Source organism: Heliangelus exortis, chromosome 3, assembly GCF_036169615.1.
Source record: "Heliangelus exortis chromosome 3, bHelExo1.hap1, whole genome shotgun sequence".
Taxonomy (NCBI): domain Eukaryota; kingdom Metazoa; phylum Chordata; class Aves; order Apodiformes; family Trochilidae; genus Heliangelus; species Heliangelus exortis.
The window spans coordinates 12,845,117-12,861,132 of record NC_092424.1 but is presented as its reverse complement, the minus strand read 5'-3'; the positions used below and the strand labels follow the sequence as shown (position 1 = coordinate 12,861,132).

Below are 16,016 nucleotides of genomic sequence, written 5' to 3'. Positions count from 1 at the left end.
GCAGCTTTCTTCATTCTAACAGTCCTTCCCTTAGAGCTAGTATTATAGCAGTTACTATACATTATAAACAGATGTTAATGAAGAATAAGGCAGAGACAGCACCCATAATTTTCCAAGCTCAAAAAGACCAGCTTAATTCCCTTCTAGTTCTATAATTTCATTTCATTCCAAAACATGAAAGTTAAAATACACACCAAGTGCAGAGGGTTACTTCAACCTTTACCTTCCCTTTGAAGGATTTTTACCACCCCATTGTGCAGTTTGTTATAGCATGAAATTGCAAGCAACATCACTACCAGTAGGTTAAAGTTTCTCATCAAATGGAACAGAGCTCTTAAGCTCACTATGTTACAGATACGTACCCAGCATAGTTCCTGCATCTATCTAGTTCTGACACCCTGTGCTCAGAGTGTTTCTCTCCCTTCCTGTCCCATTCTGCACTAGACACCAGGCCAGAAGAAAGGGCTCAAGTTCTACTTTCAAGTAATACACTCTGATTTATAACAGGAAATTTGACAGGTATTGATCACAGTGATTTTTATCATACTGCCCTTTTCTGTTGTTGATTTAAATCAGAATAAACTAGTATATTGGGGCAGGAATCCTAAGTTCCTCTAAAGAGAAGAAGAAACTGCTTGCTTTTAATTTTAAATGTGTTCCTAAGCAATTGTTAAGGCTGTTGGACTAAAGGTCAGTAAAACAAATTTAGGAAGATGCACTTCCTCATCTTCACCGGACTCCAGCCTCTTTTCATCATCAATACAAAATCGTGCTAAGTACAAGACCCACCATGTGCTTGAGAAGTCTCACTCTTTGGAGTATTAAATAACTGAAATTGAGTTATGAGGAAATCTAATTTTAACAAATGGATGGCCTAACACTCGAGTACTTAAGCCTGTTCTGACTGCAGGGAAGGTCTTCTTTTACAGGAATAGTGTAGGTAAGAATGTTTATGTTCTTCATAGTAAAGACAAAGTGTATGGATAATCACATACATTATCTAGAGTCCCAAAGACTCAGTTAATGCAGTGATTATTACCAGAAAAATGGCTGCACTAAAACTCAGGAGAGATAAAGGTGTAGCCAGTATTTGCCAGTTCAGTAAGTGGGTGTCAGTAAAGTTTTACTCCCCAACACACCAATTCATATCCTATGCCACAGTTCATGTCCCTAAAGAATCACTAGATTTGTGTGCAACTGTGCCTTTAAGAGTATTTGCTTTCAACAATATTTCAGGAGATTAACACAGTCCAACTATAGGAAAGCATCAGATGCCCTGGAAAAGAGTTCCAAATAGAAAGATTAAAAACCAAAAACCCACAAACAAAAAACCAAAACCATTTGATAAACTTATCTACACTTAAAACAGAACTAAAGGTTATTCAATATTCCATTAAAGTTCTACAGAACACAGCCTATTCACGAAAGCCTTTGATTGTCACAGGTGCTTGAAACCATATGTAGTCCTCCCAAGCAGAATCCATATCCATAGGCTGTGAAGGTGAGGCACTTAGGTTGATATCTCCATCACAGGATAAATTTACAGTCAGTTTCCTCCCTCGGGCTGGTACTTTATAGTTGAGCTTGGGGTGGAACCAATCAACACCACAGTCGCGGTGTCCTTGGATCATAACAATAGTGTCCATGACCGGGAGAGCCTTTAGTTCACTGAAGACATCAGCAACAAAGAGTGAGTGGAAGAGCTTGCGAACACAGGATGCAGTTTTCAGGCTCTCCTCAGCACTGCCCTCACAGACACCCTCGAAGCTGAGCTCATAGAATTCCTTGGGGTTCATGACATTGCCTCCAAGTAGAATAAGAACCCGAGGAACTGGTGTCAAACTAAACATTACTTCCAAGTGATGGAGTACTCTCTCCAGGTCCATCAGTGCCTGCTGACACTTCTTGCTTGCCAGGTCCACGGAGTGTGGCTTCTTCATCCCATCTCCATCCTAGAAAACAAACCAAAAATAAATTGGTATACTTCATTACTAGGATATATGAGATGGGCCCATCCCATCCCTGAAAGCAAAGGAGGATACAAAGTGTTTTAAGCTCCTTTTAAGAGATGAAGTTAGAATCAGGAGATCCAAGAGGAATTTAAAAGGTTTCTCTAAAGTTCCTCACTTTTAACCTGAATCTTATTACTGTTGAATTCCCACAAAATGTAGAAACATACACCATTTAAAGAAGATATTGCTTCAAAACCACTTAAGATTTAGAAAGTCCTAACAATTCTAATTTTTCTTAGAGTTGTTTGAGCAACAAAGAAAAAAGTATTATGCTTTGAACGGCAACCGGGACAAGAGATACATAGTAACTCGCTGAATCTTTTAACTGCCTACGACCATTTTTTTTTTAGTGAGGTTGTGGTTATGTTGAAGACCACGGCAGCAGCGAGCTCTTTAATTTAGAAGCGATCGGCACCTTGAAATACGAGTTACTTAAAGTACAGTTATTTAGCTGACAAGCAACCCTCCCCACGCCACTGTCCCAGTGACCCTCCCGGCCGCCCCCAGCGCCGCCGCCACCCACTCACCTGCGGCGGCCGCCGGCAGAAGAAGGCGAGCTGCTCGTAGGGCAGCGGGAGCTGGTGTCGCTGGTGCAGGATGTGCTTCAGGAGCTCGCAGACGAAGCGGCAGCAGCTCTCCCGGCTCACGGTGCCCGGGAACACCACCGACACCGAGGGGGAAGCCGCCGCGGTCCCGCTGCGCTGAGGCGTCATCCTGCCGCCGCAATCCAGGATCGGCGGCACCTCCGCAATAAGGAGGGGGGATGTGGGAGAGCCCGGGGGGGCGGCACCGGGCACCACCGTAACCCCGGGAGCCGCCATTTTCTGGCCGGCGATGAGCGGCGGGCTGGGGTTTGAATGGCCGCCGCCGCAGGGCAGCATGGGAGGAACGGAGAGGCCGCTCCGCCCGGCTTCCGGGGGTGCAGGCGCCATGTTTGGTAGGGTGGAGAGGGGTTTCCGCCCGGCCGCACGTCCCGGCCCCCGCCCCGACCCCGGCCTCAGCCTCAGCCCCTGCCCCGCAGGAGGATCCGTGGGCATCCCAGCCCCGAGGAGTGGAGCGGGCTGACCCGTCCGTTCAGTCTCTCCTGCCCCGGGCTTGGCAGCCGCGCAGGGAGCGAGTGCCGGGAGCGTTGCCGGGCCGGTTGCGGCCAACGACCGGCGCGCTGCAGAGTAACCGAAGCGTCTGCGGCAGCCGCGGCTACCCCAGCCCCGCCGCCGCGAGCAGCGTCTGCCGCCTTGCAGGGCTGCCCAAAACAGGGCAGCGAGGGCTTTCCTTCCGCCCTGTGCAGCCCACACACAGCACAACCGCAAGATGAGGGCCAGTGCGATAGCAAAGCCTCGCCGGCCGCCCCCGGGCCGGTGAACACGCTCCGCCCCCGACTGGCAACCCCGACAGCGCCGGCGTCTTTGCAGGGGAATTCCCTTCGCCCCGCGGCGAGCTCTGCCTTTCCGCCAGCTGGGAGGCGGAGCCGGGGAGCGTGTGGTGCCTGGGAGCTCCCCTGTTTGGAAACAACGTGGCTGAGGCCCCATTGGGTACAGCCTCCAAAGCACGGCCGGAGGAGGGCGGTCGCTGTCGGTGGGAGGCGGGAAGAGCCGCTCCCTGGCGTCGGTGTCGGGGGAGGTTACCGCACAGCAGCCTTCGCTGCCTGCTAAAAGCGCCAAAGAGCGTGGCAGTCGGGGGAGTTATAAGGTACCTCCGATGCCAAACACCTTCAAAAACGCCTTAGCTAGCTGTCGCCGGTGTGAACGGGTGCCGGTAGCTCGCTGTCACGAAGCGGAAAGCAGCCGGAGCTCAGCAGCGCCGCGCAGCCACGGAACCGCGAAGGGGCAAACGGCGGAGTCCCGCGGAACGGCTGCGCCTCGTGCGTTGCAGATCGCGGCCACGAGGCGGCGCCCCCTCCCCCGGACTCCAACTCCCGCCCGTCCCTGCGGAGGGAGTCCATAAGGGCGCGAGCTGCGTGCGCCGCGGAGCGCGCTGGGAGACGTAGTCCTGAGTGGGAGGGGCGCGGGGCCTGCTGGGAGTTGTAGGCGAGCGGCTGCCGGGACTCGATTTCCCGTGGCGCCGCGCGGTGGTTGCTGACGCCAGGGCGGCGGGGCTGGGGCCGGGGCCGGGTCGGGTTTGGAGAGCCCGGGCGGGGAACGGGAACCGCACCGGGGCGGCGGGGCCGCGCCGGCAGCTATGGACTCGCGGGTGTCAGACCTGTTCGGGGGCTGCTGCCGGCCGGTGGGCGGCGGGGCGGGAGGGGCGCTGCGAGGGCGCGGGGGGGCCGCACCCGGCAGCGGAGGCTCGAAGGCGAAGAAGAAGAACGGGCGGAGCCGGGGGGGGAAGGCCAACAACCCGCCGTACCTGCCGCCCGAGGTGAGCTCCCCCGGCCGGGCCATTGGCCGCCGCGTCCTGTCAGCCGCGGGGGAGGGGGCTCCCGCCGTCCCGGGGCCTGGAGCCGCGGGTGCCCGCGCCAGTCCCGTCAGGGCCGGGCAGGGCGAGGGGTGCCGCTGCTGCGGGGCTGGCGGGAGCGGAGGGACGGTGGCCCCCGGGTGACTTGCTGACCCGCAGCACCCCGGACCTTGTCAGGGTTGGGCGCGGTTCCGGCTGGAGGCGCTTTCTGGAGGGGCTCGGCCAAGGGTCCCGGCGGTGTTGGTGTGGGGTCGGGCCGGCAGCCCTGGCCGCGGAGCTGTGTGCCCTCCTGCCCCGCTTTCTCCTCTGGGGTTTGACGTGGCGGCACCCAGTGCTTGTGCCCCCAGTGCCAGCCAGCTCCCTGCCTTGTCCACCAAACCCTGCTCCTTGGGAGTGTCTCGCTACCTGGTGTCCGTCTGCGAGGGCTTTGCTGCCAGGGAACTAAAGAGCTTCGGAAATAAATATTTGCTCAACTGGTAGTCAAGAGCATCCTCATCACCTCTGTCCCTGAGAGCAGATCTGGTGGGTGTAAGTCCCTTTCCACATGCCAAACTTGTAGACATGGCTCAGCAGGTTCTAGTGACTCCCTTCCCAGCTAATTTGGCAAATAGTGTCTTAAATGGAGATGTAGACGGTGCTGACAGGGTGTGAAGCACTTGGCTCTTGCATCAGGAAAGATGGCATTGGTAGTGGGTGTGTTGGTTGGTTCAGGCAGTTGGTGATGCACTAGCAAGACTGTCACTGTGGGGAGCATTACATTGCCCCAGAGTCAATTGCTTGGTCCCACTCAGTGAGCTTCCTGTAAAGTATAAGAGCCTGTGCTGGGAGGGAGCAGTTCTTCCACAAGGCAGGGCTGTGACTCTTGGCAAGAAGGGAAAAGAGCACTTTGCTTCTGTTAGATCTTCTCCACGGGCAAGGTTGTCCCCTGCAGCCACAGTTTAGTTTTTGTTTCTTTCACCTGGAGGCTGGACAGCCCCCTGTGGTTTCAGCACAGCTTTCTGTCCCTGGCTACCCTTTTGCTGTGTGTGGCACAAGTCTAGGCTTGTTGCTTTTCTGGTCTCAGCTGCCGTGGAAGGGACCCACCCCTGTATTTAGAGAACAGCATAGTACGAGAATGCAGTGATTTTCCTAGAGCTGGAAAGCTGGTAGCTGGTAAGAGGGGAAAACCTTCTGCAAGTATGCTTCTGTCACTGCATAGCTCCACTGCCCGAGAGCTGAGCTGACAGTTCAGAACTTCCCTCTGTTGGCGTTTTGCCACTGTAAGCACCGCTGTGGTTAGGAGCTGAGCTAGGAGGCAAGGAGAGGGCTATTGCCTCTCTTAACATGCAAATTGGTGTCCAGAGGAAAAGGAAGTGCTTAGTGTTGGCAGCTCAATTTAGTCTGCCAGACTATGTGGCTTCCTGCAGGCTCCAGCCCTTTCGCAGTGGTCCTGAGGCTGAATCAGTGGGAAAAGTACTTCAGTATTCACTATGTGTTCTCTTCAGAAGTCGGAGTCTGTTATAGTTGGAGCAGCCTTGATGAATGAACCTGTGCCTTTCTGGTTTGGGCTGTGGCAGTACCTTCAGGCTTGAGCCCTTCCTGGGAAAAGAAGCATGTTCTGCACAGACAGTTACAATAAGGTCTGGTTCTCCAGAACTGCCAGGCTAGTGACCAGCTTGCTCTTCTTCAAAGAAGTCAGTAGCTTGCTTTCTAACGTCTGCAGTCCTCTCCTACAGAGCAAAGTTACACAACAATATGAGAAGCAGTATTTGTGGGAGGGAGGGTATCAGTGTGCAGGAGAGAAGACAGTGGCTTTTTTATCCCCATTTTCCTGTTTCTGTGCACATTGAGTGAGTGGAAGCTGCTGGATAGAGTAGAAGTGGGGTGCTGTAGGTGGCAGTGTGGGTCATGGATGGGTGAGGTAGGGAGACTTTTAATCATCTGCTGGCCTATCCTTTTCTGAAACTGGAATTCTCTCTCTGTGACTGTAAGACTGGTCCTATTCTTTACTGGCAGTAAAAAAAGTCACCCCAAAGCAGTGTTACCTCCTGCATCACTCTCTAGTTTTATCCTCTGGTTTTCATCATGTGGGATGTGAACAGCAGAAACAAACCTAAAGTAAGTTCCAGTTGAGTGTAGGAATGAATGGCAGAGGAAGCTGTGACCAAACAGAGTATATTTCTGCCATTTTCCCTCTCTCTGAAACCATCCATACAAGCTGCAGAAGACCCTGCTGAAACAGAATCTAACCTTTGTGTCTTGTTTCATTCTCTTAACCAGGCAGAAGATGGGAACATCGAGTACAAGGTGAGCTCCGAGGAAGGAAGAGGAAACTGGATGCTCTGAAGTCATCTTCTGTGTCTGTGCCTAGCAGTACTCAGTACACTCTGTACTGGAAGGGTTTGATCTCAGTAGTTGCTTTTAGAAAACTTGTAGGAGATGAGATTCACTGCCCTTTTCCTGAAGACCTCTTCCTTTTGAGAGATAGCTGCAGGTGTCCCTGATAATAACTTGTCACTTTGTTGTGACTCTTCTGCCATTTGTTTGAGTCCTTTGAAAATGATAGGCCCAACAGTGCTGTCTTTATCCTCACAGCAGGCAGGGTACAGATCCCTTTGGTAAGATTCAGTAACGTGCTACTATCATATGTATGCACTTTTATGAAACCCTTTATTTCTCACCTGTCCTATGACTTCTGTGCAGACACTAACGTGGGCTGTGCTTTCTAGTGGCATTGCTTGATGGTAATGGGTTAGGGAGTTACTTCCTTGAGCAACAGGATTCCCTCTGCATCCAGGCTGTGACTGTAACTACCCCCTCTGTTCAACAGCTAAAGCTGGTGAATCCCTCACAATACCGTTTCGAGCACCTGGTGACACAGATGAAGTGGCGCCTGCAGGAGGGCCGAGGTGAGGCCGTCTACCAGATCGGTGTGGAGGACAACGGGCTGCTGGTGGGCCTGTCGGAGGAGGAGATGCGTGCCTCACTCAAGACACTGCGCCGTATGGCAGAGAAGTACGTGTTGCCTTTCAGCTGCAGGACCCACAGTAGAGGCTCAGCCCCAGGAGTCCCCTGAGGAGCCAGTGGCTCCACTCTACAAAGTCCCCGTATGACTGAAATTCCCTTTTCCCGAGGCTCGGAAATACAAAGGCAGCGATAGAGTTTTTCCCTGGTATCCCCAGCTTTCATCCCATTCACTTTGCCAGCTGTGATTCTAGAGGTGGAAGAACTGCCGAGTAAAACTGTGTCTCACTCCTTCTTTCTGTGTTTGTGTCAGGGTTGGGGCTGACATTACGGTGCTGCGGGAGAGGGAGGTCGATTACGACAGCGATGTTCCAAGGAAGATAACGGAGGTGCTTGTCCGAAAAGTGCCTGACAACCAGCAGGTAGGGACCTGCCTGCTTGGTCATCCTCTCCTGCTGGAGACTTAGAGGCTTCATACAAACAACTTCCTTTTTGGCGGGGAGCCCAAACCCTAGAGGCACTTTGTAATAGATTGGCCCATAGCAGATGCTATAAAGAACTGCCAGAGGGAGGCTTGATGATAAGGCTTTTTATCTCCAAGATTGTGGTTAAGGCAAATATCAGTAGAGAAAATTGCCTGGGATCAGAGGTGAGAAATTATTTCACTTCTAGGGAAACAGTTTTGATGCAGGCCAGTGTGCTGACAAGGAAGCATTCAGAGTTCCTGCTGCAGCAAATGACTTTTTTTGTGGTATCAGAGTCTGATGGATCACATCACGACTCCTGGGAGCAAGAGCAGAATCTAAGCAAGATCAAACTGCACAGTGTCCACTTCCTTGGAGGGAAGGTCTCTGAGGCCCAGTTCCATTGCCATGTAGTGTTCATGCACACCCAACTCAGCAATGGTTAAGTTTAATGATTTCTGTTTTCTTCTTCCTGTAGTTCTTAGACCTGCGAGTAGCTGTGCTGGGGAATGTGGACTCAGGGAAGTCAACCCTCCTGGGTGTCCTAACACAAGGAGAGCTGGACAACGGGCGGGGCAGAGCACGCCTCAACCTCTTCCGCCATCTCCATGAAATCCAGTCAGGAAGAACATCAAGCATCAGCTTTGAGATTCTCGGCTTCAACAGCAAAGGAGAGGTGAGAGAGCGGAATGCTGAATTCAGAAAGTGGAGGGATGAGAGTCTGCCTACTTAGCCTAGGGATACCATCCTGTTACAACTGTGAGTGGGACGTGAGGGAAGAGGGAGTACAGCTCTGTGTCACTTTAGGCAAACCTGAGTGCTACTTGTCCATTTGCAACAGACTTTCTATCTTACACCCATGGTGGATGATCTCTCCTCATGTAATCTGAGATCAAAGTGGATAGATAAGAGTTGAGTTTTCATCACTTGCCTGCTGAGGCTCCTTCTCTCACTGATTCCTTATGTTCCTCAGGTGGTAAATTACAGTGACTCCCGAACAGCAGAAGAAATCTGTGAGAGTTCTTCCAAAATGATCACTTTCATTGACCTGGCTGGCCACCACAAGTATCTGAAAACAACCATCTTTGGCCTCACCAGCTACTGCCCAGACTTTGCTATGTTGGTGGTTAGTGCCAACACTGGCATTGGTGAGTGTTGCCCTGCCTGCATGGATTGACAGCAATGTGTGAAGAGAAATGGAGAACAGGGGGTCTGGGTCCTTGTTAGCTGAGAATAGCCAGAAAAAAAAATATTAGTCTGGAAGCATGTACTGATTTCTTGTAATCCAGAGTCTGGGATGGGAGCAGAGCTGGGATCCTCTTACCAGATGTAGACCGCATGAAACTGTACCCTGGACAGAGAGGCTTTGTTTGGAATTTGAGGCTGTTTGTCAGGAAAAAAAAGAAAAAAAACCCCACCAACCCAAACAAAATCAAACCAACCAAACAAAAAACCTCGCACAGCAAAACTTTGACATCTTCTTAGGGGTGCTGGATCCTGAAGCTTTGTAAAAAGACAGCTGGAGCGGACATCTTTCCGTGACATTTCTGTGGCTCTTTTCTGGCAAACTCTAGCCCAAAAATTAGAACTACTGCATCTTTCTGAATCAAACAGATCCAACACAAAAAATCTTGGTTGCTTTTATTTTTCTGGACTGATGTTTGGTTTTGTTAAATAGAAAAATTTACTTTTTAATCATCTGATGAACTAAGCAGTTAAGGTGACATCTCTAGAGCAGGCCTTTGGGAGAGCCAGGAGCCATAGCTGTCCCATAAACAAGCAACAGTAGTGACTGCTACTGAACCTGTGCTCTCACTTGTCTCCTGCAGCAGGCACAACACGAGAGCACTTGGGCCTAGCCATGGCCCTCAAGGTCCCCTTCTTCATTGTCATCAGCAAAGTTGATTTGTGTTCAAAAGCCACCGTGGAACGGACAGTGAAGCAGCTGGAGCGAATCCTTAAGCAGCCAGGCTGCAACAAGCTCCCCCTCCTTGTGAACTCAGATGACGATGCTGTTACAGCAGCACAGCAGTTTGCACAGTCTCCCAAGTAAGGAATAATTCTGTTTTTCTTGCTGGGAATGGTCAGTTCAGACTGGGCTGTTCTATGGAGCTGGGGTAGGGTGACTACAGGGGAGACGACTGTGTCTTGAGAATCTTGGCTTCTCATCAAGTTTCCTACCTTTGCATTCTCCTGGAGGGCATTTTTCCCTCCCAGGCTTTTTTCTGGCCTCTGGGAGCAAAAGGTGCCCCAGACTACACTGGTGTTACTTGTCCACTACAGAAGTGTGGGTTGGCAGGGGAATGGTGCCTCAATCAGCCATTGAGGCAGGGGTTACTGCAAAGTTGTACCTGGCCCACATGCCTCTCCGTTCTGGCCATTTATTGCAGTAGTCTCTGTTCTCTTGCTGTACTCAGTAGAATCAGAATCCCAGCCACCTTCTGCAGCTGCTCTCAGGCCTTCTGCTTATTCCTGTCTGTTTGTGTCTGACAGCATCACCCCAATATTCACACTGTCCAGCGTTTCTGGGGAGAATCTGGATCTCTTAAAAGTCTTCCTCAACATCCTCCCTCCACTAACCAACAGTAAAGAGCAGGAAGAACTAATGCAGCAACTCACAGAGTTTCAGGTGTGTAAATGTAATTTCTTTCCAATTCTGTTGCTGCACTCATTGCTGTGACATCTGACAAACATCTGAGCACTCTGGACACCATGGGGAGGGATGTGGTAAACTCCTAGACTGTCGGGAGACATTAAAGGAAAGACTCAATCCTCAAAAAAAAAGCCTCTTAGGCTGTTTTTTTATCCCTGAGATACCTGTCTCAGGAATAAGATTATTTCTGTGTTTGGCATTTAAAAGGCAGAGGTCCCTCTAATGGGAAGGTAGTGGGAGCTGATGAAAGCTATGATATTGTGCCTGGTGACCTGAAGAGAGTTTGCCTCCCTCCACACAAAGGGTGGGCATCTCCTTGTCATTCTGGAGTGCTATTTTTGCAACTTGTTCTTGTTGCCTTTCTGCAGGTCGATGAAATTTATACTGTGCCAGAGGTGGGGACTGTTGTGGGAGGAACTCTGTCGAGGTAAGTGTGTCCAGGCAGACAGGAGTGGGTGTGAATGGTTGATAGAGCTCCCACAATGTTAGAGTTACCCACTGGAGATGGGAGCAGTGTGAGGCTTAGTCCTGACTGTTGCCAGATGACTGAGCCAGGTGAGGGTAAAGCCCTACAGAGTGCTGGGAGGTGCCATGAGTAGACCATTGGTGATATGGTGGCAAAGAGAGTCTGCTCTGAAGTTGCTGGATTAGAAATGTGACCTGCAGTGTGCAAAAGAAAGGCATGCTGGGACTCAAAGTTGGCAGAGATTAGCTGTCATCCCAAGGTGTTGCTTTCTTCCTTCCTCAAGCAGGGGATGGGAGGAAGTAGAGTGCTCTGATCCCAGCAGAGGTTAACTGCATGCAACCCTGTGAGAAGGCAACAAAACAAGCATCAGCTGGAGTTTCTCCAACAGAAACAGTGCAGGGTGGCAGAGCACTGGTGACAGAATGGTCCCCATCTGAGGGATACTGGGTATTCTTAGGAGTGGCAGCATGGCTGTACTCCCTCCTGCTGTAGGAAATCCCCATTCCCACCAGCTTTGCATCCCTGTTAGTCTCAGATAAGAGTCCAAAGACACCTCCTTGGCTCTGGGGAGCTTGTGCAGGTTGATCTTGGAGGGCAATGATGAACTTGGTCCTGCTTTTCTACCCTGGGCAGTGGGATCTGTCGAGAAGGGGAGAACCTGGTGGTTGGTCCCACTGATGATGGGAAGTTCCTCCGTCTGAAAGTGTGCAGTATCCAGCGGAACCGCTCAGCCTGCCGTGTGCTGAGGGCTGGGCAAGCAGCCACACTGGCCTTGGGGCCCTTCGACCGCTCCCTGCTCCGGAAGGTGAGTCCTGGCTTTTCCAGGTGCTTCTTGGCTCCAGTGAGCAGGACTGGAGGCTTCCCTGGAGAGTCCCCATTAGCAGTGTGGGAATGAAGTTGAGCTGCTTGTGGGACGCTCGCTGGAAGGGAAGGAAATGTCCAGGCTATGGAGTAGGATGAGTGTACAAGGCTGAGAATGGGATGCAAACCCAAGTCCCAAAGTGGGAATGTGTTTATGGTTCTGGGGACTGTTAAGAAGCAAGGTGACTGGCCCTAACTGGTCTGGACTTTGGGTTGTTGTGCAGGGCATGGTCATGGTGAGCCCAGAAATGAACCCCACCATCTGCTCAGTGTTTGAAGCCGAGATCGTGCTGTTGTTCCATGCCACAACTTTCCGGAAGGGGTTTCAGGTGACAGTGCACGTGGGGAATGTGCGACAGACTGCTATAGTAGAGAAGATTCACGGAAAGGTAGGCATGGAAGGAAAGGGAGAAAGAAAAACCACCCTATGGGGGGCTTTTTGGGTTTCCACCCTGCTTTCTACTAGTACTAGGGGCCACTGGTGTCTTGAGTAGTTCTTTCCCTTCTTAGGAGCACACTCCGTCCCTTTATCCTTGCCCATTTGGTTGATTTTCTTCCCAACATGCTATAGAATTCCCTCCTCACAAAACAAGCCACATGGTGGACTGCAGAGGGAGATGAACTCTCCATTTTTAAAAACTTGTGACTTTCTGTTTTCCATGATGACTACAATAATGGGAAGGGCTCAAGCCATGCAATCTGAGGGAGGCAACCTGCACATTTAGCTCATTTTCTTAGCACCCACACACACCTCTCTTGCATGCATTGGGATAGTAGATGGGTCCAAGCTCTCCCCTTTTTCTTTTCAGGACAAGCTGCGGACAGGAGAGAAGGCAGTTGTCCGTTTCAGGTTCATCAAGCATCCTGAATACTTGAAGATTGGAGCCAAGCTACTTTTCCGTGAAGGAGTCACCAAAGGCATTGGGCATGTCACTGATCTCCAAGCCATCACCACCAAAAATGGCCTGGAGGAGTCCCTAGGGCCTGGACAGCTGAACTTCTGACTACCACTAGGTCAGAGAGATCTCCACTCACCAGCAACCAGGGAGAAGGATGAAAGCTCTCATGGTTCTCTGAGTAATGTCTGGAGCTGCTGCTGTCCCGTTCTGGCGTGGGTGTCCCTCCTTCACACTGTGAGATGGAGCCTGAGAGAGTTTCTCGCATTCAGTGCTGTACAGGGGGCAAGTTAAGCATGTTCTCCACGTCACCTGCAGCTTTTATTACCCTGCCCTCCCTCAGAATACATCAGAGGCATCTGCAGACCTGGGCAGGCGAGTTCTGGCTTTTGTTTACTGTTTGAAAATTACTGGTTGGGAGGAGCAGAACCTTTGAAGACTATCAGTGAAGGGACTTTTTTTTCCATCTCTGATACAAGGTCTGGTTCCATTTCTACTCTCTGAGCACTGGGTTGATAACAGTCCTCTCTTGAGTCATCCTGCAGCCCATCTGGGCAGGGGATGGAAGAGGCCCTGCTGCCCACAGCAGGGGTTTGGTTGAACCTCTCAAAAATGCATTCTGAACACTTTTTAACCGTTCTAATCTTGGTTGGCTTTAACCTGCTGTGTGTCCATTTGTGTTGGTTTTGCATTACTCCAATTTGAGTGTCTTACTGGACAAGTGTCCTGTTCCCCACTCACAAGTACACACTCCTTCATCATCCCACTTTCTGACTCCATGTGAGGCAGAGCCTCCCAACATAACGTCGTGAAGGCAGAGTTAGCACTTTCATCTGCTCCTTGCAGCAGCTGGGCAGGAGGCTGTTCTGTGGAGCAGAGCAAGGCCAGGACCTGTGTTGACACGTGCAGGTTGTCTCCATGGATGTTTGGCTGCAGGTGTCACCTCTATGGCAGCAGCAGCAGTTTGCAGTGGGCTCCCTGGTGTGGCTCTTACAGGGCCCAGCCCAGCTTGCTCCTCACATGCTTGCCTTAATGTGTGAGGAGGGCAGGCTGTGTCACGAACAGAACCAGGGGACTTGTGTTTTTCAGATGTGATTTGACAGTGGCACTGTTTTTTTTCTGTTTCTCATCAAGAAAGACTTCTTTTCTTTCCCTTGCCACTGGGGTTTGTTGTCAAGAGGAAAGCTGGGGTTGCCAGCAAGGACTTTGTGCACCAAGAGTGGAGCACGTGCAGCTCCCATGTGATCCTTACTCCAGGTTCCTCATAGCCTGGGGGGTGCAGCAGGGGCCGTGTAGCTGTACATAGGCTTTTGGTTGTATTGCTGACTGTTAGACCAAATGTATCAGCTGTGAGCTGCAGGCCTTCAGACAGCCCATGGCATGATGTCCTGCCAGCTCTGAATGAAGAGAAGGGCAAGGGTCTGTGACAGCACTCGGACACCCAAACAGCCCTTCTACCACCCGGAGAGCAAGTTCTGGTGCTGGGCTGCTGGCACAGGCAGTGCCTGCGGGGCTGAGCAGCCTGTGCCGATCTCTGTGGGCGTCACAAAGTGACGCTCTCTGCTGGGCTTGGGTCTGGCAGGTGGGGAGGTGGTGGCTGCACGCTGTGAAGAGTATGCTGTGAGGGGTGGGGAAGCCAGTGAAGTGATGGTATATATGAAGGGATTCAGAGGCAGCTCAGGAGTGAATTCTCCTTTGAGAAAACAGCACTGACCCAGCTGAAAAGTTTGCTTCTTCCCCATCTGTCCAGCAGGGAGACAGGAGCTGCTGGCTTAGGGTTCACTGCTCAAGCAGGATCCCTCCTTCTTTACTCCTGGCAGGCTCCTCCCTTTGGTGCTAGTGGGTCACAAAGAAAGCTGCCTGGGGGTGGAGGGGACTCCAGCTGTTTACAGCAGTCCTGGTGTTTTCTGCCCCAAAGCAGGCATGGGTGCTGTCACCTCTGAAACAGCTGATGGCTGGTCTCACCTCATCCCTGCCATCTGTGGCATGACTGTTCTTGGTGCCATGCTTTTCATAATTGCTGTTTTGTTGTCTTGAATTTTTCTAATGCTGGGGGTTGTCCCCATTCCCCAAGCATTTATATATAAATGTACAGAATAAAGATGTTTTATTGAGCTTGCTGGCAGAGTGGTACAATGAGTGAGGGTAGAGAGGGGCTCTTGCCCTGCTGCCCTTGGAGCTGGGTCATGGTTGGAGATGGTTGTCCTTCACTTCATCCTAAGCTTCCTGCATTCAGCCCTATAAATACCACGGTGTGGTGTGGAAGGAATGCAGGCAAGCTGCTGTTTACAACCGGGTGCTCCCGGCTTATCTCTGCAAGCCTGGGTGTGCAGCCTGGGGTGACAGGCAGCCACGTCACCCTGAGCACAGCACTTGAGGCTGTTGTGGGCGGAACAGGCTGTGACGAGTGCTTCCTCGCAGCCACAAATTCCCTCCCGAGCCTAATTAAAGGGATGCTTTCTAGGGCACATACCTCTAACAGGCAGTTTGGTTTTAAAATAGCTTTGACCTTATCAAGGGGTTTTGCAACTGACCTCTCTCCACGAGGACAGGTTGCTGGACAAGCAGCATCAGAGGGGCTTCCCTATGGAGGTGAGTTGTGTCACGGAAGGGATTTACCTGCTCTCAACTTGTTTTTGTGTCAGGTAGTGGCATCTGCAGAGTCCGGTCCTGCCAGACACTTAAGAAATGAGACGTGCTGCTGCCACAAGGAGCGTGAGGCAACCCTGCCAGACTGGTTGCTGTTTCTCTTTATGGCTTTAGGAAACTTGTCATTTTGCAACGTGAGGACTATTATTAATGGAGTGACACCTTAATTCCTTCCTCTGATGATTACCAGGAGAGCTGCACGCACCAGAATGAGCTGCCTCTGCTTCCTGAAATCTTGCAACATTTGTGTTCTCAAGCATTAGACCCCCACTGATAGTAAAGGCACAGCTTCCCAGCACAGGCTGCCTGATAGAAGCTCAGCAGCTTGTAAGTAGGACGGCACAGGTCAGAGGAGAAACTGCACATGCAAATACAGCTGCACTTTAGCATCATTAGCTACTGTCTGACAGGCTCTTTCCCCTGCTCTGGGAGGGAAAGCCTCCAGCTGATGAAACTCGCTGCAAAGTCTGTCTCTTGAGCCCCACCCAGCACTGCCTGGACGTGGCACGTTCCTCCCGCCCTAAAAGCCGAGTTCAAATTATTGGCAGCTGCACTTGGGGAAGAGGCAGCGAGGGGGGTGGCTGGGAGCTGAGCCCTGCTGGGCAGCAGCTGGGGGCAAGCACAGCTTTTGCCCTGGAGCTGGTCAAACCCACTCAGTGCCCGTTTGTCACCTTCACA

The 16,016-nt window shown here is 51.5% G+C and overlaps 2 protein-coding genes across 4 annotated transcripts; one reads left to right on the top strand and one right to left on the bottom strand.

The window, feature by feature from the left end:
* Window positions 1–1,211: 1,211 nt before the first annotated feature.
* MAD2L1BP (MAD2L1 binding protein) lies at window positions 1,212–3,541 on the bottom strand. The gene is made up of 2 exons (XM_071739271.1): window positions 2,540–3,541; window positions 1,212–1,952 (listed from the first exon to the last, which is right to left on the bottom strand). Exons 1-2 carry the CDS (start codon window positions 3,539–3,541, stop codon window positions 1,416–1,418), a joined length of 1,539 nt encoding a protein of 512 aa, XP_071595372.1. The 3' UTR covers window positions 1,212–1,415.
* Window positions 3,542–3,601: 60 nt separating this feature from the next.
* Window positions 3,602–14,803, top strand: GTPBP2 (GTP binding protein 2). Of its 3 annotated transcripts, none has more exons than XM_071739269.1 (12): window positions 3,602–3,701; window positions 6,666–6,692; window positions 7,216–7,400; window positions 7,663–7,771; window positions 8,292–8,489; window positions 8,787–8,961; window positions 9,643–9,862; window positions 10,307–10,442; window positions 10,835–10,893; window positions 11,566–11,737; window positions 12,018–12,182; window positions 12,603–14,803. In XM_071739269.1, exons 3-12 carry the CDS (start codon window positions 7,267–7,269, stop codon window positions 12,795–12,797), a joined length of 1,563 nt encoding a protein of 520 aa, XP_071595370.1. In that variant the 5' UTR covers window positions 3,602–3,701; window positions 6,666–6,692; window positions 7,216–7,266; the 3' UTR covers window positions 12,798–14,803. The 3 variants fall into 3 exon arrangements, with proteins under 3 accessions (XP_071595370.1, XP_071595371.1, XP_071595369.1); XM_071739270.1 differs by lacking the exon at window positions 3,602–3,701 and adding an exon at window positions 4,171–4,370; XM_071739268.1 differs by lacking the exon at window positions 3,602–3,701 and adding an exon at window positions 5,251–6,503.
* Window positions 14,804–16,016: the final 1,213 nt, after the last annotated feature.

Bases quoted from the DNA above. Each gene is read 5' to 3' on its own strand.
- MAD2L1BP (XM_071739271.1), bottom strand. From the start codon at position 3,541: ATGGGGCCTCAGCCACGTTGTTTCCAAACAGGGGAGCTCCCAGGCACC. The intron at 1,953-2,539 runs GTGAGTGGGTGG...TTTGTTTTCTAG, and splicing joins TCTGCCGGCGGCCGCCGCAG to GATGGAGATGGGATGAAGAA.
- GTPBP2 (XM_071739270.1), top strand. From the start codon at position 4,191: ATGGACTCGCGGGTGTCAGACCTGTTCGGGGGCTGCTGCCGGCCGGTG. The intron at 7,401-7,662 runs GTACGTGTTGCC...TGTTTGTGTCAG, and splicing joins CTGCGCCGTATGGCAGAGAA to GGTTGGGGCTGACATTACGG. The intron at 9,863-10,306 runs GTAAGGAATAAT...TGTGTCTGACAG, and splicing joins CAGTTTGCACAGTCTCCCAA to CATCACCCCAATATTCACAC.